The sequence below is a fragment of the Esox lucius genome, chromosome 21 (genome assembly GCF_011004845.1).
Source record: "Esox lucius isolate fEsoLuc1 chromosome 21, fEsoLuc1.pri, whole genome shotgun sequence".
In the NCBI taxonomy this organism is placed as follows: Eukaryota; Metazoa; Chordata; class Actinopteri; order Esociformes; family Esocidae; genus Esox; species Esox lucius.
In genome coordinates this window covers 9,528,132-9,555,314 of record NC_047589.1, presented here as the reverse complement: position 1 = coordinate 9,555,314, position 27,183 = coordinate 9,528,132, and the positions used below count along the sequence as shown (strand labels likewise).

The following is a 27,183-nucleotide window of genomic DNA, read 5'->3' as shown; positions in this document are numbered from 1 at the left end:
AGACATTATGGAGTTTGTTTTGTTCAACAACGTTCCTTAGGCATGGCCTATTCGGCGCAGGGTAAGAGTTGACATTATCACAACAATGATACGCCTTGTTACTGACACAATGAAGCGGATTGTCCTTCAATTATGACTTCATGTGGGCTAGTGAATGGAGATAGAGGAGGAGCCTCTCCTACTTTCACCCATATCTTTCCCTGTCCATGGTCAGATCCATGTATGATGTGTGGAGATAGCACCACTGGCGGACTGACCATCCGGAAAGACTGCCAACTCCATGCGTGCTATGTCCACCTACACTCCTGTGTGGGAGCAACTGGGAACAACCTGTTGATGACTTTTCCACAGAATATTCTAGGAACCCTGATCTAGAGAAGATTTGTGGTTATTCAGCGTCACCATCCTAAGGTAAGATATTTTATTTTAAATTTAATTTAGGAGCATTGTGGCGTTGTCTTATGGTAATATTGTTGAAAAGCTCTTTCTGAGGAACATTGTGCAACTACAAAACTGCCTAATGTGATGCAATTGGGTAGAGTGGGATATCTAAACCATTCAGTTGGTTGATATATTCAACAGGGCCATAAGGTGTCAATGTATCAAGATGTTATAGCTGTAGGCAAATTGCTTGAAACTAAGATGGGCTTGAAACTAAGACGTAGCTTATGTAAGTGACAACAGAAATTACTGTTCTGTTTTTAAATGGCTTGTGCACCAATGTTCATTTGTATTTAGTGAAATTATTTCTGTCTTTTTGGCCTTAGAACCTGATCATGGGAGAGTGCATTTCTGTCCGTGTTCTACTGATGTTTTTGGCTCTAATCAGCTATCTAACTGCACTGACATTCAACATATTGGCTCTGTTTGGACCATGGACTGGTAAATTCTTACAATTCTTTTCAAGCCAATAACATGCGTTGGATATGTTATTTCTTTCGTGTAACTCTTTGTAACCTAAATGTTTGAACACGCAGGGGCTTTTATGCAAACCACACAGTATGTGCTGTACAAGTCGACAACTCACCTAACCCCTGATAGATGGGTGCTCTTTCTATTGGATGTCCTCCATGTCTGGTTGATTGGCATGTTCATCTACCTGATACACAATATCCGTAGAAGGTACTGTACTGTGGTCCATTTAAGGGAATGGTCAATTTTTTTCAATACAACACTAGCCATTTTGCTCTTTCATTTTGTCCTATATCCTGGTTAGAGAATTCCGGCATTTGTAATTCATTCTTAATTTCTGGAAAACAAGGACATACTGGGATAGTTATCCGAGTTTTGCAACACTTGTCCTGACCCCAACGATGATGATGATTATGTTCCTGTTTCTCAGGGACGCCTATACATGGATGTACACCACACCAGCTGTCCTGCCATATGGATTCTATTTGTCCTGGATTGTAAATAGCATTTTGAATATGTCATGGTTATTTATGTACGACAAAGAGTAAGTGATTATAGATTCATTGGTGTTTACCATACGATAATATGTGACATTTGGTTTATGTTTTGAGTTGGTTAGTGTATTGACATGGAACATAATGGCAACGAACTAACTTGTATGCTTGTATTTCTCAAGGCAAATTACGTTTTCTAGTTTCTGTGTCTGTCATAGAAAGATGGTGCCAACACTCCTGATAACGGCGTTACAGGCCGTCTCAAACTGTGTAATTATAATGTTCTCCTGCTACGGACTGGTTGTCTATGGAGCATGGCTTCACAAATATCACAACGCAGATCTCTGGCTCATTCGAATACTGGTACAACCATTTAACAGTTTTTCTGTTATTCTTTAAGAGCAATTCCACAAGTGTTCCAGACTGTTCCATTATTTTACAACAGGAATGTTCTATCTGTATACAGTATCATAATCAGGATGAATTTAAGTTCAGCAGAACTATAGAGGTCCTAAAATGGACACCCTATTTCACTGACCATATTGCAGGTGCAAAATGGAGTGGCTATATATGCAACATGGTGGGCTGTGGCTACCTTTTTACACTTGACTGTCGTTTTGGACCATCAAACCCCAATACCCAAGACAGATGCTGCAATAATGGTACTAGTTCTGCTCCAGCTGGGACTCATTGGATGGTGAGAGTTTGATTGTAACCTCCAAAAGTGTCCAAAGTGAGCTTCGTCTGTATCCACCTACAACCACCAACTTATTGTAAGCATGTGACTTAATGTGTTCTTCTTTTATATTTTCTTCCTCCTTGTATTTCCTACCAGGTTTATCTTAGAGAACTGGTACCTGGATAAGCATGTGCGCTACATCCTCACAGTTTACCCTGTGGTGATCCTGGTGTTGGCTGCCAGTGTGGCTAATCCAGCAACCCCCGGTACCCACATAGATATCATGTCTGGTAAGTCCTGTCTCCTGAATGTGCCATTCAGAATGAAAATGAAATGTATTCTGAGACTGTACTTATACAGACACTCTATGTATTGTAGATTAAGCATGTCATTCTTAAATGCAGAAGATGAATGTGTTACATGGAGGTATCTTCAAAATTGTCACTTTTATGTGTTTGTTACTATATGTCTGTGTTTGTATTATACCTGACACATGTTCTGTTTTCCCCAGCTGTCATCTTGGCTATAACCAGTGTAATATTTATTGTACGTATCGTCATGGTGTTATGGAAGCACAAGAAGAAGCCGTTCTACGGAGAAGAGGAGCTCATGTCACCTGTGGACATAGCTAGGACCCAGAAGCTCATTTTAATGTGAAGGAAGACAGCTTCTCTAGATATTAGTCTCTAACCTTTTCTGGACTTTGTTGTCCTGAACATTAATCAGCTAAGACCAACGTGATGAAATCCTCACTGTGTCCACAACTTGTACTGTATACAGAAATGTGCCCCTCATTATAAGCTTTCCATATGACATGGGGGACTCTGCACAGGCTAATGCTAACGTCTTTAGAAGTTAATTAAATCAAATATATAACTTTCTGTCAAAATGAACTGTAATGCTCTTATGAATGCTAAAGCAATATTAATGTTTTTATTTTACTTCATTACTTTTATCACCACCTTTTTCTTTTCTACCTTTGTGTTTATGTAAGTGCTGAATTGTAAAGTGCTTTGGACTGCATTTATGTCACCTATACAAATAAAGGTTATCATTGTACTTATTACATATTTAGAAAGATTTGCTGATGACAATATAACATTGTTTAACCGCAATAGCGGTAGCCCTCCTTGGTTAGACATTTTTGTGAAATTGGACCTTGCTTTTTCCATTTTTGTGGGAACTAGAAAGATGGTTGTCTATTTGTAATATCTTCTGAACCAGTATTTCCCAATCCTGGTCCTGGGGTCCCCAAGTGGTGTACGTTTTAATTTTTGCCCTAGCACTCGTACACCTAATTAAATTAAACTTGATAATACGTTGATTATGTCAATCAAATGTGTACGTGGTAGGGCAACATTTGAATCAGGTGTGTGTGCCCTGGTCCAGATGAGTTGAAATTTCAGGTGGCCAGCTGGCTCTCTGATAGGCTGAGCACATTGTGACAGAATACGATGTGTCTGTTGTTTTGTGTGTATGTGGGTATTGTGTACTGTACAAGGCCGGTTCTGGCACTTTTGCTGCCCTAAGTGAGATTTGAGGACGCTGTCTGACGAGTAGCTGTGAAATGTCAGTGACGCACAACCCAGAAGCTGTGAGTTGACTCATTGCCCATCCCCCGCCACCATCAGTCAGGTATTGAAGAGGTGAGCACGCGACTTGTGAGAAAGGGATTGAATGGGCGCCTAATATGTTTCTTTCAGGGCGCCAACTTACACAAGCGATGCAGTGTTTTATTTCTGGTCACACGCATGTCTGCACCCCAATGAGATAGATGGTGTCTGCCTCATCCACCAAGGCGACCACCTTACATGCCTGTGCCAGAAGCCGGCCCTGGTTCTGTATGTGGAACAGTAGACAATAGTAGACACACCACTGGAGTTCAGTGCTGATACCAGAACCATCTCAGAGAACACTGAGGCGGGCACGGTCACGGCAATACAAACCAAACCTCTCTACCTCCGAGCAAACCGAGACACGGGAGAGGAGCATTCTCTCTGGCTATCAAGTTTACATTGCCTCCCTCACACAGCACACTCATTTGTTTGTGAATGTATATATACATGCACACACACACACACACACACAAACAAACTAGTCTCTGTTAACTTGGTTTCAGCAAAGCCTTGTCAACCCCGGCTACACGAATGGGCACAATAAACCCATTGTTCTACAGTAAGCTGCGATGCATCATGTCTTGAACCGACGGGACCCTGGACAGATTTACCCCTGAGTAATGAGGCTGTTGAATGGGACTGATAAATGATTGCTCAATGGTTGCTCGGGCTATCTGCTCACTCCGCTGTTTGCGCTGTCACCTTCTTGTAAAAGTGACATAATGTACACACGCTGTACTCTACACACACATACACACACTCATCACACATTACTGACGCAGCACACACACATACCCACATGATTTCAAATTCCTCACATACACTGCAATTGTTGTTTATTATCTGTTCCGTTGCCTGACCAGCTTTAACCCACTTATTCGTAACATAAACATAAATCTTTTGCTGCAGCACATGGATCCAGTACTTGTTCTCCGAGTATATTGCCCCGCTATTGTCATTAGGTATGGATATTTGTTAATCATTATGTACAAATTCCTTATGTTATAAACTTCAGTTTTGTCTCTTTATATCCTATTTGACCTTGGTTTTTATGTTTGTAATGTAATTTATTTCTCTTTTGCAATTTAAATTGGTCCATTAACCACATTCATCATTTCTGAAAATGTTTTGGACCACTTTATTTTTTAACGTAATTGTTAAAGAAATTCTAAGAGTTTTCAAGAAAGAAAAATTACTTCTCTAAACCCCTATTTGATTATTTTTAATATTTCCTTGCTTTTCAAATAATTTAACTGCTTCATTGGCCGTGCAAAAAAAATTGAAATCTTGCATCGATACAAAAAGAGCGTCATACATTAAACATGACTATGAGCCGGCTTTTTGCCTATTCATGATATATTCATTCTGTGGCTCACTTGAAGAGAAAGGTGGCACAGCGGTTCTTCCTCTGGGCACTTTTCGATGACTTTGGGAATGTAGCTGCTGAATCAGCTGGCTTTCGATGGACAACATGGCCAATGCGTTGAGTCGCGGCTGTCCCATGGTATTGAAGGCTTTTACCCACTTCAAGGTAGAAAGTTTCCTCTCTGACTCAGATGTCGTCATAGGTGTTGTTATGATAATTTTCAGCAGAGTGACGTTCTCAGCAAAAGCCTCCTCTAGGTTGTTCTCATGGATGGAGCTTAACAGAGACATGGCCGTCTTACCAGTGTGAAGCTCAGTGTGGCGGTACAGAGTGGTCAGCTCAGACTTTTCCTCATTTCCTAGAGGCCATAGTTTCACCGCACAGTCAAGCTCAGATGTAGGGAATGACAGGACAAATTGTGGGAATAGTGAGCTGTCAAACAGCTTGGCAGTGATCAGGTGGTCACTTCATGATAACCTCTACTCCACCTGGGAGATGACTGTGTTGCATGCCTCCTTCATCACCGGCGCTGTGTTAGTTACTCGTCGGTCTGGCTCGTCTGTTCCATCGTGAACGGTGGCAGCCCATTCATCAGTTTACTTCCGCATATTCTGGATGTTCTCCTTGGAATGGGTGAGCGCACTGCTAATCCCAGATGCTTCGATGCTCCGTTTTGCCGTGTTGTATATAACGTCAACTTCTGGTTCAGGAAGAAAAAAAATTCAGCTGCAGAAAGGCTCGGCCCCGTAGTTGTTTTGACAGGCCACAAACTCCAAAAACCTCTCTGTCACTGTATTGTCAGGCAACATGTATCGCAACACAACCACCATTTGTGATTTACAGGAGACATCAGTTGTCTCATCTGCCTTTATGGCAGCAAATGATGTCTCGTTCACTTGCTTGGGTATCTCCTCCCTGTACACTTCATACATACAGTCTAACAGTTCATTTTGTACAGTGCTTGATGTCCCTTTGAAGATGGGCTGAGCGTTGTAGCGCCTCTGAAGTCCCGAATCAGGATTCAGGGAGTCCACCGACTCGTTGTGCCCCCGCAGTGCGGTTTCACATTTCCCACACAGTTTAATACATGTTATGATCCGACTGAGAACGTACCCGTTTTCCTCCACCTGTTTGTTATGCTGCTCAATGGAGCACCTGTATGCACTGTCAACTTGGGCAGCGACATTTGCTCTTCCAAGTAAGACCAATTTCACAGCATTGTCCAGATGACTCCCGCTGCTCTCATGTTTTCAATCCTCTCAGAAAGAGGTTTCAAAACTTTGTAACTCATCCTCGACCAAGTACCATCTCCACCAAATAGCAGACATGGAAAACAGAAGTGTCTTCTTTTCTATGCTAACCGTTAGCCACTTTTCTTCAAAACCGTTAGCCACTTTTTCCACTCTACGTTAAACCCGCAGTTTGAGTGATGACAATATCCCGTGGCTGATGGGCAATAAGTCGCTTTACTTCAAGTTTCTTCTCCAAATTAAGGGTTTCAAACTGATGCTCGAGTATGAAATCCACTTTATACATTTTCTGAAGTTAACTAGCGTTTGAGAAGCTAGCTAAGACAATCTACCCTCTCCGCTCTTCTTGCCGACTAATGTTGGCACCAGACAGACAGCCAATCAGATCTGAAATACGAAATGACGCTGTAGTGAGGCTACCGGCTGTCAGCCCCACTTGGCATCAGATTCGTGTGATCTACATTGATCACACTAACATTCAGAGCATGTGTATTAATATTTTCACACGTACAGTGTACATTGCATTGTGAGAGAGGGGCTAGCCCCACATTCACACTTAGCCTATGGCCTACTACTGCGAACTTGAATCGGCAGAATGCAGTCTGAAGCAGCAAGGCAAAGACCAATGAACATGAAATAAAATCCTAACACAAATGATATGCAATTTAGGAAGATGCTATATTCATAGATAATAAATTATAGGAAGTAATCTTAGAAAAATTTTAATAATTTTGTTGCAATTCTTTCTGTTGACAACAGGTGGGGCTATGCCTTAGACATTGGAGACACCTGCCCTACCATTCACCCCTGTTTGGGGAGATTACACAATCATTAAAATAGATTATAGTGTGAGAGGGAGGAGGCTGTCCACAGATTGTAGCCTGACAACGAGTATGTACCGCTCCAGTGTCTCTCTGTTCACCCATAGACAGACCAATATGGAGGGTCATCATCATGTCGCGCTACATGGAGCCTGTATCGTTCTGGCCATGGTCAGCCAGGTGCTCTCCGAGACTTTCTACTTTCTAGAATTACGACCGAGCTCTGGCGGTGAGTGATATCTACCAGACTGCTGTTCCATCTCTGTGCTACACTACCCTACTGTGAGGACGTCTCACACTGAGTGTTAACAAACGAATTATGAGAACAAACAGTGCCTTGTTTGGTGGTGGACAGTGAGGCTAGAGTGCATATTCTGGACAGTGTGTCTTAACATTTACAACACTTGACAAACCAACGATAAATAATCATCTAATGATTTATGTTGATTTGATGGCAAAATTTTATTTTACTATAAAATAATCCCTTTATAGTGAACTTGTGTGTACTATGTATACAAATATAAGATAATAACTTTGTAAGTATTTTACCCAATATGCCCTCATCTGTTACCATAGGGTTCAATGGCGGTAACAACTGTACATAATGTTATGAGTTCATAAAGAAAGAAAGACCTTTGGACGACCACTCATATTTCTAAAGGATAATGACTTTAACAACACAGCACTGGATAGAAGCCAATGATTGCAGTATTTCTTTATCTGCATTTGAACAGCATTGTGTTGATGAAAACTATTTACAGTGGGGAGAACAAGTATTTGATACACTGTCGATTTTGCAGGTTTTCCCACTTACAAAGCATGTGGAAGTCTGTCATTTTTATCATAGGTACTCTTCAACTGTGAGTGACGGAATCTAAAACAAAAATCCAGAAAATCACATTGTATGATTTTTAAGTAAAGAATTAGCATTTTATTGCATGACATAAGTATTTGATACATCAGAAAAGCAGAACTTAATATTTGGTACAGAAACCTTTGCAATTACAGAGATCATACGTTTCCTGTAGTTCTTGACCAGGTTTGCACACACTGCAGCAGGGATTTTAGCAGGGATTCCATACAGACCTTCTCCATATCTTTCATGTTTCGGGGCTGTCGCTGGGCAATACAGACTTTCAGCTCCCTCCAAATATTTTCTATTGGGTTCAGGTCTGGAGACTGGCTAGGCCACTCTAGGACCTTGAGATGCTTCTTACGGAGCCACTCCTTAGTTGCCCTGGCTGTGTGTTTCGGGTCGTTGTCATGCTGGAAGACCCAGCCACGACCCATCTTCAATGCTCTTACTGAGGGAAGGAGGTTGTTGGCCAAGATCTCGCGATACATGGCCCCATCCATCCTCCCCTCAATACGGTGCAGTCGTCCTGTCCCCTTTGCAGAAAAGCATCCCCAAAGAATGATGTTTCCACCTCCATGCTTCACGTTTGGGATGGTGTTCTTGGGGTTGTACTCATCCTTCTTCTTTCTCCAAACACGGCGAGTGGAGTTAAGACCAAAAAGCTTTGTTTTTGTCTCATCGGACCACTTGACCTTCTCCCATTCCTCCTCTGGATCATCCAGATGATCTTTGGCAAACTTCAGACGGGCCTGGACATGCGCTGGCTTGAGCAGGGGGACCTTGCGTGCGCTGCTGGATTTTAATCCATGACGGCGTAGTGTGTTACTAATAGTTTTCTTTGAGACTATGGTCCCAGCTCTCTTCAGGTCATTGACCAGGTCCTGCCGTGTAGTTCTGGGCTGATCCCTCACCTTCCTCATGATCACTGATGCCCCACGAGGTGAGATCTTGCATGGAGCCCCAGACCGAGGGAGATTGACCGTCATCTTGAACTTCTTCCATTTTCTAATAATTGCGCCAACAGTTGTTGCCTTCTCACCGAGCTGCTTGCCTATTGTCCTGTAGCCCATCCCAGCCTTATGCAGATCTACAATTTTATCCCTGATGTCCTTACACAGCTCTCTGGTCTTGGCCATTGTGGAGAGGTTGGAGTCTGTTTAATTGGACAGGTGTCTTTTATACAGGTAATGAGTTCAAACAGGTGCAGTTAATACAGGTAATGAGTGGAGAACAGGAGGGCTTCTTTAAGAAAAACGAACAGGTCTGTGAGAGCCGGAATTCGTACTGGTTGGTAGGTAATCAAATACTTATGTCATGCAATAAAATGCAAATTAATTATTTAAAAATCATACAATGTGATTTTCTGGATATTTGATTCTGTCTCTCACAGTTGAAGTATACTTATGATAAAATATTTAGACCTCTATGTGCTTTGTAAGTAGGAAAACCTGCAAAATTGGCAGTGTATCAAATACTTGTTCCCCCCACTGTACATATGTATTAGTAGAATAGTGGTGTGTCCACATTAGTGGTGTACATTATCCAATTGGACACACAACCCTCAACAGTTGTTTCCTTCTGAGGCACTCCTAATAGGGGGCAATTACAAGTCTAGTTAATGTTGCCCATAGGGTAGGATGGCTTGGTATTCACACTATAACTTAATGTCCACATAACCTATACTGGTTTTACATTGTAACTTTATAGTATTGCTGTTTGGTGTCCATAGTAGGAACTACAGTATACCTGCTAAGTTAACTGAGAACACATTCTTACATACAACATTGGCCTGATAGCAATTAGGGTTAACTACACTGCTTAGGGACAGTGTTCATATAACCTGTTGGCTTGGAGATTCAATCTAGTAACCTTTCTGTTACTGGTCAGAGGCTCTAACCCTTATGCTACTTGCTGTCCTTGGTCTCAGCATCAGGCTGTTCTACTTTACTATAGTAAATGGATTATAGAATGTCCCAAATATCCAATGTCTCTTCTCCTTAGGTCTGTTTACGAGCACTCTGGGTAATGTCTCTGAGACTTTTCCTCTGGAGATAACCATGGACGGCTGGGCAGACAACACCTGGATCATGCTCTGCATTTGGAACACTGCTTGGCTCATACATTCTCTCTTCACTGTGTTCCAGAGGTAGAACCTCCATCTCCATCTACATTCAGAGACACCATTCTGTTACAGTGTGTCCCAAATAGCGAAACAGCGCACTACCTTTGACTAGGGTCCATGGGTAGTGCACTATATAGTGAAGAGGTTACCATTTTGGATGCAGATACGCTGTTGTTATAGGCAAATGTGAAGAGGAAGCAGGTTTTACAGTAACAACATGTGTTTGGTTACTCGTGGCTTAGCACACATAGATGCCAAACATTTCCTGATGAGGTTATACCGCATGTGTGATACAGTATATCACTTTGTCGTGATTGATTTTGTCTCGACATGTGTCTCGTACAGGAATGTGTCTGGTCCAGTTTCCTGCAACCCTGAGATTCACCCTCCATCTTTCTATCTCATTTGGACAGTGATCAATATAGCAAAAATAAGTTGGCTGTTTCTCTGGGCCAGACAGTAAGTATGTTTTCATACAGTTAAAGGGGGTGTTGACTGTTTTAAAACCTCATTTTGGATCCTCATCTGGAAAGTAATCTATGGTTCAGATCTATTTTGACTGCATCCATAGTTAGATCACAATATATACTAAGCTGACATACAAAGCTTAGAGGTTGAATAACCTTTCTATATCATAGAGGGAAAAGGAATTAGATAAGATTCAACTTTATTGTCATTGAACAGTACAAGTACAGTACAATGAAATGCAGTAAGCATCTAACCAGAAGTTCAAATAGAGGGCAGAAAATGTAGTCTTTACAAGTATTACAAGTATTTATGAAGGCAAATGCAATACAAAGGGCAATAATAAATGTGCGATTAAGGCATATAGAGAAGGGCAGTATTATGTATAGTATAAGTATTAGGTATAGTATAAGTATTAGGTATAGTGTATTTTGCATGTGGGATAACAGTTGTACAGATACAAATGGCAATTTCTAAATGGCATACAAGATGTGCAAACGAAGCAAATGAAGGAGTAATGTAGTATGGTAGCATGAGCAACCATGATGCAGAGATAGCAGCGCTTAGGTCCTTGAGGTAGACGTGTGTAACAACTGTAAAAATGCAAGAACAATGGCAATACAAAATGGCAAATTGAATGTACAAGATGCATGTGCAACTGAAATGCAGGGATAGCAGCAGTGAGGTTCCTGAGGTAGACACATACCTGTAACCAATGAAAACTTCCATTATCAGGATTTGCAAGGCAGTGTCAGAGTGTCAGAGTAGTACAAGGGATTAGTGCAACAAGGTCCCTGAGAGGCGGGGGGTATGGTACGTGATGGGTCACAGAGTTCACAGAGTTCTCTGGGTCACAGAGTTCAGCAGGGTTACAGTGGATGGGAAGAGAAATTGTTCCTGAGCCTGCTAGTTTGGGACCAAAGAGACCTGCAACTGCCTGGTGGTAGTTTGTGGCATGGGTGTAAAGGATCCCGCGCGCCCTGTGCAGACACCGTTTGGGCTGGAGGTCTGCGATGGCAGGAAGCTGGGCACCAGTGATGTGCTGGGCGGTTTTCACCACCCGTTGCAGGGCCTTCCTGTCGGCTATGGAGCAGCTGCTAAACCATACTGTGGCGCAGTTTGTCAGAATGCTCTCAATTGTGCAGCGGTAAAATTTCACAAGGATCTTGGATGACAGGCCTTCAGCCTCCTCAAAAAGTACAGGCTCTGCTGTGCCTTTTTGACCAGAGCTGAGGTGTTGAGGCTCCAGGACTGGTCCTCGGAGATGTGGACACCCAGAAATTTGAAGCTGGACACACACTCAACCTCAGTACTCTCAATGAGGACTGGGACGTGACTGCAGTTTTTAGACTTCCTGTAATCCACAATGGTTTTCTTAGCGTTGAGGGCCAGGTTGTTGTCAGTGCACCATGCCACCAGTCGCATGTCCTCTTCCCTGTAGGCTGACTCGTCATTGTCACTAATCAGGCCTACCACCGTGGTGTTGTCTGCAAACTTGATGATTGTGTCGGGAACAGTGTACAGGAACGCAGTCGTGGATGACAGGGTTGAAAGCTGAGCTGAAGTCCATGAATAGTATCCTCACATAGGAGTTGGTTTTGTCCAGGTGGGTCAGGGCAGAGTGTAAAGCAGTGGAGATGGCGTCCTCTGTAGACCTATTCGACTGGTAGGCAAACTGGTAGGGATCCAGTGATGGAGGGAGGCAGGACTTAAGTTGGGCCAGGACTAGTCTTTCAAAGCACATGATAGTGGAGATGAGGGCAACTGGTCGGAAGACATTCAGGCTAGATGCAGTCGACTGCTTCAGGCATTGGCACAATGGTTGTGGTCTTGAAGCACGTTGGGACAATGGCCTGGGCCAGTGACATGTTGAAGATGTCAGTAAAGACCTCGGTCAGCTTCCTAGCACATGCTCCGAGCACACGCCCTGCCCAGTGCAGAGGACAGTTCGCAGTGGATAGTCCGAAAGGGGGGGAACGTCTTGGGGGAGTTCAGCTTTAATGGCGGGCTCTTTGTTGTCCCTGTCGATGCGTGCGTAGGACCTGTTTAACTCGTCGGTGGAGGTGACATCGCTGGCTGTGGGGGTAGCGTTCTTTGGCCGGTAGTCTGTTATTGTTTGGATGCCCTGCCTCATATGTCGAGGATCAGAGTTGTTGGTGAAGTGCTCCTCAATCCGCAGTTCGTGGTCATTTTTAGCCGTCTTCATGGCCCTTTTCAGGTTGGCCCTGGATGAGCTGTAGGCCTCCACATTGCCGGATCTAAAAGAAGCGTTGCATGCCTTTAGCAGTTATTGGACCTTTCTGTTCATCCATGGCTTCTGGTTGGGGAAGGGCTTAGTTTATGGTTTAGTGACATTGTTGGTACAGATGTTGATGTAATCCAGAATGGCGGAAGCATATGATTCAATGTCCGTATGGGAGTCAAGGGTGGCTTGAGTGGCAAACAGACTCCAGTCTGTTTGCTGAAACTGGTGCTGTAGGAATGAGTCTGACCCTTTTGGCCACACTTTGAGGTTAAATACTTGGGTAGTAGGAATAGTGAGAGATGGTCAGATTGACCCAGGTGAAGGAGGGGAATGTAAGCCTCTGGAATGTTTGTGTACACATGGTCCAGTGTATTGTCTCCTCTGGTGGGGCAGGAGACATTTTGGTGGAATCACCAAAACACCACCTGGGTGTTCTGTCTGCTGTTTGCTAATGGCAGCCTGCAATTCTTTCATTGCTAGCTTAGGATTTGCATCCGGGAGCATATAGACTGCCATAACAATAATAGATGTAAACTCCTGAGGCAATTCCAGATTGCACCAATGTATGAATGTAACTTGTGTAACCCAGGTTCCTTTTCCAAGACTGCAAAAGACTTGCATTCATGAAGCGAAGCTTGTGGGATTCATGGAGGAAAACTGACAATGTCTTTGTAACAGTCTCTGATTTTTAAAACTCAAACATTTGGATTTTACTGATTTCTGGTGAGAACCTGGTTATGAAATGCATGCTGTTCTCACAAACACTGCTGTAGCTCAGCTACTCTCCACCACAAAAGCCAGAAGTACCCATATCCCATCAAATCAGTCTCAAAACTGTCTTGCACGAGTGTGGAGTGCCACTTCCAGGATAAAAAGTATAGTCACATTTGCTGAAACTCTGGACATGAGAGCAACTATTCAAGGCAAGCATTCAGAACAGTCATACACTGTGCAGAGGACAGTCGTGGAAGCCTATAAACAATACTCAGGGCACCTTTTCAAGAGGTGCCCTGAGCAAAAAGACTGGTACCCAGAGTAGGGTGACACTAAGCTGTAGAACATATCTTCCATAGGAACCAATGCCAAAAACATACTGTTACTAAAAGTTTAGCTTTTCAACTGACAGATCGCCTAGACCCACACTGGGTGTGAACTCATGGTCCTATCAACACGCTTGACTACCCTCCTTGACAACATTCCAATAATTTTTAGCAATATTGCACTGTGGCAAACACTGGATAGGATGTATGCTTAAATGCACAGATTGTGCCAAATAAAATGGTATGTAAAACATTGATTTCCTTGAGTGCGTGTGAACTCAACCATGTTTGAGTACAGTTTCTCCTGGTCCACAGACTACTTTAAGAGTGAGGCCTGAAATTGACTAAAGTTGTTTTAAAATGGTAAACATCTCCTTTTAAGAAACATATTTGTGAATCTTAAATTAAATTAATTAAAATGCAGCGGGATTATAAACCAAGAAAACTGACCATCCTTTGTTTTGTTTTTCAGTTACCTGCTGCTATCACTGTTTTTTAAATGGGTTATACCAGTTCATTGCTTCCACATGTTGTTTGTGTCCTATCGAAACCTTCAACGCCATAGTGCCTGGCTGGCCATCAACAACCCCAGAGAACCCTGGTGGACCCGCTATCTGGTGAATTCCTGATCTAATCTGCATATCAACATTACGCTTGGTGACTCCTTAAACATACAGGTCACAGGAGGTCATGTGTTCTTGTGATCATTTGCAGCAATGCTCTGACTTTCCATAAGATAAGAAAAGATAAGAAAGTTACTGACTAATCCCGGTACAGCACATCTCATTTTATTATATACACATCACATATCTTTATGATGGTTCCTCTAAATGAGTGTCGTTGTTGTGTGAGGCAGACCCAGAATGGATTGGCGCTGTTTGGCTGGTGGACCCTTCTGGAGGCATTAATCAGTCTGGGAGTGGTGATGCGATACCAGGCTGGGGTGTCTGACTCTTTGGTTAGCTCCTTGGTCCTTACACTACTCCTTCTGGGGATGCTCACCTGGTAATGACAGACAATTCTATAAAGATGTACTGTATACTTAAGAAATGAAAGGTTCAATGGCCATATTAGGACAACCTTTCCTGCTGAGACTGAGACTGTCCTAATTCAGACGACATACAACATCGATGGGTTTATACTGGGGAGCTGGGGTTTAACTATAAACAACGATGCTATTTCCTAACAGGTTTGTCTTTGAGAGTTTCATCTTCTCCAAGTATATCCGCTACACATTTACGGCCTACCCCGTGTTGATTCTGGGCCTGGGTGCGATGTTCTCCAGAGGATATCGTGTCCATGACCTTCCACCTAACACAGTCTACTGCGGTAAGAATATAGATTTTAATAGAGGACACTGTGGAGTAAATCACAAACTGTTGTATTATTCTGGATTTACTAAGACAATCCTGATTAATGTAGACATGAGATTCGTTTTCACATGATTTAACCTCCTAAAAAGCACATTATACTGTAATTGAAGCAGTGCCAAGCTTAAGTTAATTAAATAAATCATAATAATATTTAGATGTGTTAGTTTAATGTGTGCGTTAATTTAATATATAACAGTTACATTACATGTCGTATTTCTTTTCCCAACCACTCAGGATTTCTTATGCTGGTGGCAACAGTCCTGAACTGTCTTCGTTTGATTGCTACCTGCTTCTGCCCAGATGACACATTCCAGTGTTCGTCCAAGGAGCCTAACCTCAAACCCGACTTTTGCAAGACTGTACACCAAACCGATAAAAAAGTCAACACAGGCGCTTTACAAACAGGCTTCAATAATCCTGTATTTTATAATAACTAAGAAAAGATCATACAGTATCCTTAAGGACAGAAATGATTCTGACAGATGTGATCACTCCCAAAGTAAATTTCATATTTGGGGTGTGAAGATATTTGCAATTTTTCTTGTTTTTTTTCATTTCAAAACTGATCAATAACACTTTTTTATATTTGTAATAGATTTATAAAGAAGATTACACAATGTACCTTATTAAGTGTTACTTCATCAATTACAAATCCATTAGTAAGCAGCTACATTGCATCTGTCAAACACTGCATTAACAAATCAGTGCCCTCTTGAAAAAAAAACATTTAATACTTCACCAATGCACTTAAATTATTTTATAAGATTAATAACCCTTGTGTAACATCATCCAACCTTATTTTCAATTGTTGCACAGTTGAATATGAGTTCTCATTTGTTTGTGATGCATTGGTGCTCCACTCCTGGAAAAGAAAACCTTGGGTTTTGACTGCACTACCAACTGAGTTGCACAAGACCTGTTATAGTGGGTAACAATTTGTCACCAATCCAATCAATTCATATTATTAAAGCACTGGAGAATACATCAAACATATGCAATAACTTCAGTTTTTCCTCAAAACAATGTTTATAGCCAAATGTATAATATTAGAGTAGTTCAACGCATGCATTTGCTTTAGAAATACAATAAAGAATATGTAAAGCAATAAGTGTTTTAGCCAATTTATAGTTTTAACAAAGATGTACAGTATATAAAGCCTTGACAACTGATGGCTGTTTTGAAGCCAGAGCAACCATCATGGCAAACATAGACTGCCTTTCAATAGTTTGGGGTCACTTAGAAAAGTTTGAATAGTAAATATAGTCAAATGAATAGCAAATGTATTCATTGATTAGGTTAGAACTAAAGACCTTTGGCATTCTAGTTGTCAATTTGTTGAGGTAATCTGAAGAGATTTCACCCCATGCTTCCTTGTTTTGATGGGCAGTTCTTACAGTACGCACCATATGGCAAGCTGCAACCACAACAGCTCAATAGGGTTGAGATCCAGTGACTGTGCTGGCAACACCACTCTATTATAGACAGAATACCAGCTGACTGCTTCTTCCCTAAATAGTTCTTACATAGTTTGGAGCTTTACTTTGGGTCATTGTCCTGTTGGAGGAGGAAACTGACTCCAGTCAAGCACCGTGCACATGGTAAGGCATGGTGTTGCAAAATGGATTGAAAGCCTTCCTTCTCCAAGATTCTAATGATCAATTAGCCTTTTAAAATGATAAACTTGTCGTAACGTGCCATTGGAGCACAGGACTGATGGGTGATAATAATGGGCCTCTGTACACCTATGTAGATATTCCATAAAAAATCAGCCGGTTCCAATTACATAGTCTTTTACAACATTAACAATGTATTTCTGATCAATTTGATATTGTTTTAATGGACAAAAAATGTGCTTTTCTTTCAAAAACAAAGCTATTTGTAAGTGACCCTAAACCTTTAAAAGGTAATGTATATCTTAAGATATACAAAAAGCATGTATTGACGTTTATATTAGTTTTATTACAAGTGCATATATACAGAACTGTGCATACATCTTAGGCACCTGAAAACTAAAGCCATTTATTTGGGTAGTAAGTAAGTATCTATATACATATATAGCTCTGGAAAAAATTAAGAGACCACTGCACCTTTTTCTTTCCTTTCCAAAAAAGTCGAAAAGGAAGGTTTTGAGTGAAGAACAGAAGGGTTATAATTAAGAGACCATTAAGCAACCCTTCTGTTCCTCACTCAAAACTTTCCTTTTCAACTTTCCTTCTGTTCATTTTTTCCAGAGCTGTATATATACATATACAGTGCATATAAAAAGTCTACACACCCCTGTTAAAATGCCAGGTTTTTGTGATGTAAAAGAATGAGACAAAGATAAATCATGTCAGAACTTTTTCCACTTTTTATGTGACCTATAATGGGAACAATTCAATTGAAAAACAAACTGAAATCTTTGAGGGGGAAAAATGAAAACCTTACAATAACCTGGTTGCATACAGTATACATATATATCTATAGATAGATAGATAGATAGAGAAAGAGAGACAGAGACACAATTAGCCATATTTAACTCATTCCCCTACCTCTCCAGAGACCTTTATTGGCAAATGTGTCTAGAGAAAAATGTGTATTACATTTCAAGACTACCCCACTGAAGACAAAGACACTCAATGGTGAATACACAGGATCAGCAAGCCAGGTTTTATGTTGCCAAATAAATTTGCAGTATTTTTATAGATAACAGAATATTTCTTCTCAAATGATTTGAAATTAAGACACAGGTGGGCTGTTATACCACAGGGCTGTTATACCACAGGAAGTTTGCAATTGTTATACTAAGGTCTTTTGTTCACCTAGCCAAATAGGGTATACCATTTTAATTTTCATTATTTTTTTAGAATTTATTTTCTCTTGGATGTTGTGGGTAACTGGGTAAACAAAGCCGTAACAAGTCAGATTTGATGCGTTTTCATTTCAGGCTGTAAGACAGCAAAAGGTTAAAGGGGGTGTTCACTTTCTATACCCACCATGCTGTCATGGTTGGAGGGAGAAAGGACACAAGGCGCAGAGCAACAAAACGAGCAGATGAGCTGTAGCACGACTACCCCCCCCCCCCCCCCCCGATAAGAGGCAACACAGAGCAGCTGCCTCCAATTGGGGAGCACCAAAATGGCAGCACAGAGTTGCCTAGAGGGCCACAGACACATAGAGATGCCTAGAGGCCCCCAGGCACATAGAAATGCCTAGAGGCCCCCAGGCACATAGAAATGCCTAGAGGCCCCCAGGCACATAGAAATGCCTAGAGGTCCCCAGGCACATAGAAATGCCTAGAGGTCCCCAGGCACATAGAAATGCCTAGAGTCCCCCAGGCACATAGAAATGACTAGAGGCCCCCAGGCACATAGAAATGACTAGAGGCCCCCAGGTACACACCCCCAGGCATATAGAAATTACTAGAGGACCCCAGGCACATAGAGATGACTAGAAGCCTTCAGGCACATAGAAATTACTAGAGGCCCCCAGGCACATAGAAATTACTAGAGGCCCCCAGGCACATAGACATTTCTAGAGGCACCCCAGCCAGGACCTGACAAGCTTGGTCATTTTACAGTTTTTAGCCAAGATAACTACAGAAAAATACAATTACAGTAGCCATTTATTAATGAGCTTTCTGTCACTTTCCGACAGCTAACTGCTCTAATTATTTTATTGATTTAGTTTCAGGTATGCCCAACAACACAGCTGTTTTCAGCTATTCATCTAGTCACATCATCAGCCACTCTAGAATGGTCCTGCAAATCTCATTAAACATTCCCGTGTGATGTTTGGTTTGGGTTCACTATCCTGCTGGAATACCCACAATGTTTAATTTGAACACAAGGTTCTATATTGTTGAAAATACCCAACAGGTTGTTCGGTTAGGGTTATTCAACAAATGGGAAACTGAAATATTAAAGAAATAAGCGCAACAGTGCCTATATATTTGGCAGCATCTAAGTGTTATTGGCATGAACATTATGTTTGTAGGTCCTTGAACTATCATCATCCAATCTAGCCATGAAATAAAGTTGCATCACACCACCTTCTCGTACGTCCTCAACGCAACTACATCCCCCATCAAGCATTTCTGTGAAGAAAAGAAAAGGAGAAGCTGTGTCAGTCTAGATCGGAGATGTTAAATTGCAGGAGCCAAGATACACATTTAAGCATATATTTTGTCAGAGGTGGATGAGAATATTATTTCTGGTCAAAGTGTTTAATGCAAAATGGTTGAATAGGCAAAGGTGTGTAGACATTCTGAAGTTTTATCGCTGAGTTATCTGTCAAATTATTTAAACGCAAACGCTATAAAAGAACACAACAATACAGGACCATTTGAGGAACACACAAAGACAAGAAATGAATCCTTACCGCTATCAACTTTCCATCATCAGCTATCTGTCTTTCAATGGTTGTCTCTTTGCCACCCCAAGTCTGTTTTTGCACAAGTTTACCATTTTCAAGAGTAAAAATAGACTGAAAATGAAAGGGAAGGATTAAAGTTATGTCCAATGAACCATTAATCCGAAATACCTGACTACAAAACACTAATATGAATCCCAACACACCATTGTTTCCCGTCCGTCAGGGGTTGTTTCCTCAAAAGGCTCATCGAGTTTGAATTGAATCTCAATAGTTTTGAAAGTGCTCTCAGATTTCACATTGATAATTCCTTGATTGTCCATTTTAAAAGTCAGATTGGGCTTGATGTAGTTTCCAACCTGTCTGGTGGCAAAGCCAACACCTTTATGACGGATAGAACAAACAGTCAAGTTGGATCTATAGGCAGTGTGACATAGAGCAACCTAAATAGTAACTATACATAAAAATGATTAGCTCATTCACAGTTTGTTATTTTGTCTTGTTAGTACACGTGTATGACAACTACATAGTCCTACATCCATCCATTACATAGCCATACATTTAAGCAGTAAGGCACATGGAGGTGTGGTATATGCCCAATATAAGAGCTTTTCCAAGCCATGACACACCACACGGTGTCTGGACACAGCACTTAGCAGAGGTATTCAACTCTTACCCTATGAGGGCTGAGGCCTGTTGGTTTTCTGTTCTACCTCCTCATTAATTGCACCCACCCGGTGTCCCAGGTCTATATAAGTCCCTGATTATGGGGTTGCAATGATAAAATGGAATGGAACTGGCTTCGAGGGACAGAATTGAATACCCATGACTTATCCCTGACTTAGCTTATCCACCCATAGCTGATCCGAGAGTAAGAACTGCACTTACCCGTGATGCATTGGCCTTGTACCACACTCCCTTGTGCCTTATCGCTAACATCAGCCAATCACTACTCAGGATTTAAATAGCCCGGTTTATAAATATATTTCATCAATATATTCAAGATTGGAGATCATAATACCCAGAATTTTCATGTAGTCATCAAACCCGTCGCTGTTTATCAATTTCCAGGTCCCCACGAACTTGTCAACCATTTTAAGTTATCCTAACTAGACTTTCTTGCTTACGTGGATGATTTGGATCCAGTGATTTGAACTGATCAATCTGACCAGGGCATTTCTGCCCAATCACAGCCACAAACGTCACGAAATGGGTAGCAAGAGCTAGCAAGGATTTAAAACTTCGTTTGGTTGAAAGGTGTTCCACTAACGCATAAGTTAATGTGACTAGTTTATTTTAACTTAGCCTAGGCAGGATGTACAGGGTTCACAGTCAGTATCCATAAAACTACAGAAGAGTGTCAAATAAGCTAAACCAATCGGCTAATGCAATCGAATCGCCCACATTTGAGACCTAACATAGAATGATCATGCTTTTTGTCCAATTTTAATGTGAAATCAACTTAGGCTGATGCCTAAGACCCTTCCTAACTCCACCGGATAACCTTTTTTCCAGCAGATAAAAATGAAATTAAGTAGGGTTACAACAGTACACTATTGTGGTTGAATTGCGCCGTGCTAAAATAATTTCTTCTTCCTGTCTCTCGCTGTGAACACGCGCAGGTGCCTCTGGGATACTATAGTTTCAAAATAAAAGTAATGAGCGAACAGCAGTAAAGGCGCCTCTTGCATTACGCCAAAATAAAAGTAATTTAAAAAGTACTACTGTACAATATCACAAAAAAGACTTAACATAACTAGATTATGAGAATTGTGAATATTCTTGGTAAACAAAAATACAGAAAATAAAACAAAAACAGAAACAGTAATACTGTATATCACTGTAAAATCTGTATCATATTTTTCTCTAGTTTTCATCTATACCAAAATACAGTATATTTCAGCCTTCTATACACATATACTGCATGTATATACATATACAAGTATAATAGTTATCAGTTTATATGTGTGACACATAGTAATAGAATGTGTATTATCTATATTTCTAATATTTACGTCAAAATGTATGTCAACAAATTGTTAACATACAGTATTAAAAGTATTTGGACACTGAAACATTTGCTGTTGTTTTGGCTCTGTATTCCAGCACATTAGTATTTTATCAATATCAGACAAACCATGTAGAAATTACAGCCCACTTTGTAGACATACTAGTAATCCATAGTACTCACACTCCTTTGCAACCCAAAGACATCACTAGACATTGTGTGTGTCCTTGGTGAGGCTCTGCAAGGCATGTACTGCAGACAATGTCAGTTCCTGCTTGTTTCTGGGCCTGCTTGTAAAATACATACTCAACTGAATTCAGATCAGGTGATTTAATAGGTTAGTGAAGAACTTTTCTATTTTTGATCCTGAAAATTGACTTGGTAGCTATTGCAGTGTCTTTAGGGTTAACTTAATAACTTCTCAAACCAGTTAAATAGAAAACGGATCTGTTGTCTTGACTTATGGAATTCTCAAGGGAATTCATGGGATGACACAAAGTACATGGAGTGGAATATTTGCAAACTAAGTTCTAGATTTCCGGATAATTCTTTCTGTTGTCATTTCAAGTGATTTCGTACTTTTGTTCGCAGTGTGATAGCTATCACAGTCTATTGTATTATGTTATAGCCATGGCCAAATGTAAATATTGTTAGAGATTTTAAATTAAAGCCAGAAGTAGAAAAAACATAACACCCCTGTTCATGTCAATATATTTTATGTTCTACTCATTCTATATCTACACGTTTGATCTCGTTTGGGCAAAATCCAGATGACTGAAAAACTGGGCCCAGAGGATCGTGTCCAGTGCACCTCATTGTCCTTACCAACAGAGGGAAGCATCTCCATGTGTTTCCATTTTTTACAGTCCCTATGTAATGAAACTGGTTCTCTGACTTAAATAATTACAATTCTAAAACTCTCAACACACTGTTGTCAAAGTTTAAACACTAACAAGTATAATTAGTCAACAACTAATGGGCTGAGTGTATAGCCCAACCTGAGCCTTTTCACTTTGCATTAACTGTCTGAACTTTCAGACATGAAAACAGGTAACTTAATATGAAAAAATCGAACTACTACCGTGTTTTCTTTTTAAAATAATCTAACTACAACCCTACTGTTTTCTCTAATGTACTCTGAAACTGTGCATTAGCACAAGCAGGACCCCACAAGAAAATGTATTGAACTTGAGACTTTATTGTATTGATATTTTATAAAATGTATCTAAATGTATTTGGTAAATAGACACGTTGAGGAACACACAAAGACAAGAAATGAATCCTTACCGCTATCAACTTTCCATCATCAGCTATCTGTCTTTCAATGGTTGTCTCTTTGCCACCCCAAGTCTGTTTTTGCACAAGTTTACCATTTTCAAGAGTAAAAATAGACTGAAAATGAAAGGGAAGGATTAAAGTTATGTCCAATGAACCATTAATCCGAAATACCTGACTACAAAACACTAATATGAATCCCAACACACCATTGTTTCCCGTCCGTCAGGGGTTGTTTCCTCAAAAGGCTCATCGAGTTTGAATTGAATCTCAATAGTTTTGAAAGTGCTCTCAGATTTCACATTGATAATTCCTTGATTGAGAAACCAGTTGGTTGTAAACTATGTATGATTTCTGAGGCCCTAAAACTAGTCATTGTGAACACGGTTGTCGAAAGCAATCTTATATGTTTAGAAAATTCCACTTAAGAATAATTCTCCGTCTCAGTTTCCAAGGTGTTACGCTGCTATATTATTGTGCTGGGGGACATGAGGGATGTACTACTAACTTTTCTCAGTTTCCTCCAATTTTAAATTTTAGAAGGAGATGAGGTCCTGGTCCACACCTGCGGATTACCTGGTTTGGGGGGACCGTTGCTGTTCCTGTCCTTGTCCACCTGGTCATACTTCTGACCTAGTCTAAAATCGAATATACTCTGGATTTAGCCAAGAGAAATTTATTTATTATTCCAATTGGACTCTTAATATCTCACCCGGCACAGCCAGAAGAGGACTGGTCACCCCTCTGAGCCTGGGTCCTCTCTAGGTTTCTTCCTAAAATTCGACCTTAGGGAGTTTTTCCTAGCCACTGAAATTCAACACTGCTGTTGTTTGCTCCTTGGGGTTTAAGGCCGGGTGTCTCTGTAAAGCACTTTGTGACAACTGCTGTTGTAAAAAGCGCTTTATAAATAAATTTTGATTGATTGATTTGATTGAATAATTCATGACAATGGCATTTTTCAAGGTACAGAGACAGTTAGACAATATAGCCTGTGATGTACATGATAAGTTCATGATAATGACTAAAACCCTATACCTGACTAAAAATGCACAAACCTTTTCTCCTATGAAATTTGGAGGAATTCTGGAAAACCTCATAGTTAATAATTCAACAGAGCTATGAGTCTGCTTCTCCAGAAGAGGGAGTGGTGAAGTCATTATGATGCTGAGTCGTTGTGAACTCAAACATTTAGATCCAGTGTGTTACATGCACTCACCCTTCTGCACTGTGCTTAGGTTATAAAGGACAATCAATCAAGACACAATAAAGTGGACTCAGAACTGACTTCAGTATAATCTTTAAGAGCCCAAGGAAATAGAGAAGGAAAACTTTACGTGTTTCTCATGATATATCGGATTTGGATATAAAAAAATTATTAACAGTAATAATTAAATATGTGTTTTCTATATTTATTTAATAAGAACATTTATTAAATTACATTTCTCTATCTTATGCTTTCTGTTGTATATTACAGAAAGAAATCTTTAATTGTAACAATATTTGCTTAGAAGATTGCATTTTATTTATGTTAACATGACTTTATGCTGAATGTGTATGAAATACATCTGAACATCTCTTATTATCTCTAGCTGGATATATATTTAAATGTTTCTTTTTCAATCAATTGCTAGAAATGTCTAAAACTTAGTTTTTTGCTTTGTCAGTATGGGGTATTGCGAATGTCCCCAAAGAAGCCTGACACTTTCCAGAACATTCCAGGCAGACAGCCCAGCCCTGGCCCTGCCCAGCTGCATCTCATCTGGACCTCGTCAAGGAAAACATAAAGAGGCACCTGGAGAGCATGTAAGAGCTGGAACTGTTGGAGAAGCAGGAAGCCTAGAGGGACAAGGAGCTGAAAAGCAGAAAGACCATGCCCCCTCCCCATCATTGCAGTTTATGCTTTTGATCACTCCCGCACCCCCGCCCCTACACCCACCAGGTGTTTTTATCAACTATAAATCTAGTCTATAACACAACAAAATGTGAAAAAAAGTGAAGCTCTGAACAATTTCTGAAGGCATTGTCGGTAGTTCGTACTGTACCATGACATTCCATGTTTGTGCAATTGTGTACAATACCTTTATAGTATTACATGCAAGGCCTTGTTCTCTCTCTTATTCTCCTTCAAACACTATCAGTCTTTATGATTTAACAGTGGAGCCCAATGGGGCAGGAGGTTAAAAAGAGAAATTACTCATCCACCATGTAGAAAACAAGAAAATATGTTCAAATCTTTATGGTCGTTTACTTATTGACTCAGGTTGGCATTTGTGATTCACACCTGTGATCCACGATTCTACTCTGAGGTTATAGCTAAAATCAATATACTGACAATTGTCTGGTAAACAACACCACAGCAGTTTGGCCATTATATAATGCCTGTTGATTTGAAAGATTTTATTGCTGGAGATTGCCTAAAATCTCATTGGAAGTGGGATCCTCACACAGCTGTTCTATAATCTGTCTAGCTAAGAGACTGGCTGCTAACTGGTAGCTCCCAGCTGAGGATAAACACTAGGGAATATTGGCCAATTGAAAGAACTGACTGACTAAAGGCCTTGTAATAGTTTTTTTACTCTCCCAAGACATTTCTCAGGGAGAAATATATGAATTTGCATTCTCAATAAAAAAGTATTCTACAGGCATTTGAAGAAAGAAAAAAAACTTTACTAAATGCTAAAATTTCCTCCCACTCTTTCCCTCCTGTTATTGAGGGTTCAGCAAAATGATCTTATCTGATTGACATGGCTGTGTGACAGCAGGCTTGGAGAAAAGATTGCTGTAAGTTATTTCATTTATATTATGTTTATATTATGAAGTTTTTTTCAAATCTTAAAAACAGCTTGTCATAGCAACAAACCTTGATTTTAATTATCGCAGTCTGTCTGAAAAACATTCACAAATCCAACATGTTCCTCCTACACCCCAACACACAGACAAGAACATACTTTCCCAGGTTAAGATGTTCTCACTAAAGTTACAAAGAAATGCTTCATTACCTGTGGTTCACTATGACACATGCTAAATTGGATTTGAGTTCTGAAAAATTAAACCTGTTTCGATATATTTGGTAGTCCATAGATATCACAGGAAGAACAGATTAACATTGATCACCACATCCAACAAAGATTCAGAAGAAACACAAGGGCAGGAGGAACTTAAATAGGGACTTAACAGGGGGTAAACAGGGAACAGGTGACAAGCCTAAACTGGACAGGTGAAACCAATAAACAAAGGGGAACTAAATAGAACATAGAAAAGAAGAAACTAGAACTGAAACACACAGAACATAGAAATGTATCTACCAGCACTGCACAGGTTTTAAAATGCTGTTAACACACTTCTGAAAACTCACACCATATTGACTAAAGCGAAGATGTCTCACACAAAATGAAACATTATACTGAAAACCATATTATTCATAATTTCAATAAAAATGTGCCCTAAGGTGCCACAAAAAAGGAATAAATACAATTACACTGAAAACCCATTGCAATTAGCCTTTTAAAAATTTCTAAGTGACCCAAAACTTTTTAACAGTAGTGTATGTATACAAAAGCAAAAAGCTTACCTTTAATAATGTTTTTTTTTCATAAGCCCAGTCCTTCTACACAGACCTGCAATTGATACTTTAAAAAAAGTTTATTGATTGAATGCAACCGCCATCTCTTATTCTCAATAGAATCTTGTACCAAGGCCATTTCCAAATATTAGTTATCCAATCAAGAATCACAGAATCAGACATAGTTTTGTCATGGGTTTCTCTGTTGAAAAGAAAAGTGTGTGTGAATGGGGGGGTATGTATGCCACAAGCTATTCTCCCTGTTCTCATCCATTCTGAGGATGTTAGCCTGTTTATATGCAGTCTCTGTAACCTGAATCAATTTAAGCACTGTAATATGTTGCAACTTTTTTTTATGGGAATTTGCAAAAACTTCTGAATGGTCTACATCGGCCTCTTACACAGATGATCGGGTTAACATTAAAGCAAAGTTTATAACACAATTTCTTAGCTTTATTGCCTAGTTATTGTATTAGACTACCCTCAAAACAGATGTCCACAGATTGATCCCCAAAAAACTTTAATCTCAGTTTCCAGCTTTTCTTCATAAAATGGAAGGCCTCATCAACGTTTAATGGTGTATTATTTTAATTGTATGTACATAAAACAGTGTGTACCTACTGATGGAGTCCAATCATGTTTCTTTGGTATAACAAAGGGTGTTCCACATGGATTTATTTTTGGTCTCGTTGTTTTCACTGTTTTCATTAACATGAACTCTGTAAAATATTGTGTTTCATCTTTATGCA

General features: G+C 40.3%; 3 protein-coding genes across 4 annotated transcripts; 2 read left to right on the top strand and 1 right to left on the bottom strand.

The window, feature by feature from the left end:
• Positions 1-215: 215 nt before the first annotated feature.
• On the top strand, positions 216-3,152 carry LOC105019352. Of its 2 annotated transcripts, none has more exons than XM_010885473.3 (8): positions 216-411; positions 768-882; positions 978-1,122; positions 1,343-1,456; positions 1,625-1,769; positions 1,955-2,103; positions 2,242-2,375; positions 2,597-3,152. In XM_010885473.3, the coding sequence occupies exons 2-8, from the start codon at positions 777-779 to the stop codon at positions 2,740-2,742; spliced, it is 939 nt and encodes a 312-aa protein (XP_010883775.1). In that variant the 5' UTR covers positions 216-411; positions 768-776; the 3' UTR covers positions 2,743-3,152. The 2 variants fall into 2 exon arrangements, with proteins under 2 accessions (XP_010883775.1, XP_010883774.1); XM_010885472.3 differs by having other exon boundaries at positions 1,607-1,769.
• A 4,029-nt stretch (positions 3,153-7,181) lies between these two features.
• On the top strand, positions 7,182-16,228 carry LOC105019353. Its single transcript, XM_010885475.5, has 7 exons — positions 7,182-7,367; positions 9,996-10,140; positions 10,462-10,575; positions 14,339-14,483; positions 14,723-14,871; positions 15,056-15,195; positions 15,474-16,228. Exons 1-7 carry the CDS (start codon positions 7,211-7,213, stop codon positions 15,674-15,676), a joined length of 1,053 nt encoding a protein of 350 aa, XP_010883777.1. The 5' UTR covers positions 7,182-7,210; the 3' UTR covers positions 15,677-16,228.
• Positions 16,229-18,840: 2,612 nt separating this feature from the next.
• Positions 18,841-21,200, bottom strand: LOC105019354 (myelin P2 protein). The gene is made up of 4 exons (XM_010885477.4): positions 20,611-21,200; positions 19,796-19,971; positions 19,599-19,703; positions 18,841-19,314 (listed from the first exon to the last, which is right to left on the bottom strand). Exons 1-4 carry the CDS (start codon positions 20,681-20,683, stop codon positions 19,261-19,263), a joined length of 408 nt encoding a protein of 135 aa, XP_010883779.1. The 5' UTR covers positions 20,684-21,200; the 3' UTR covers positions 18,841-19,260.
• Positions 21,201-27,183: the final 5,983 nt, after the last annotated feature.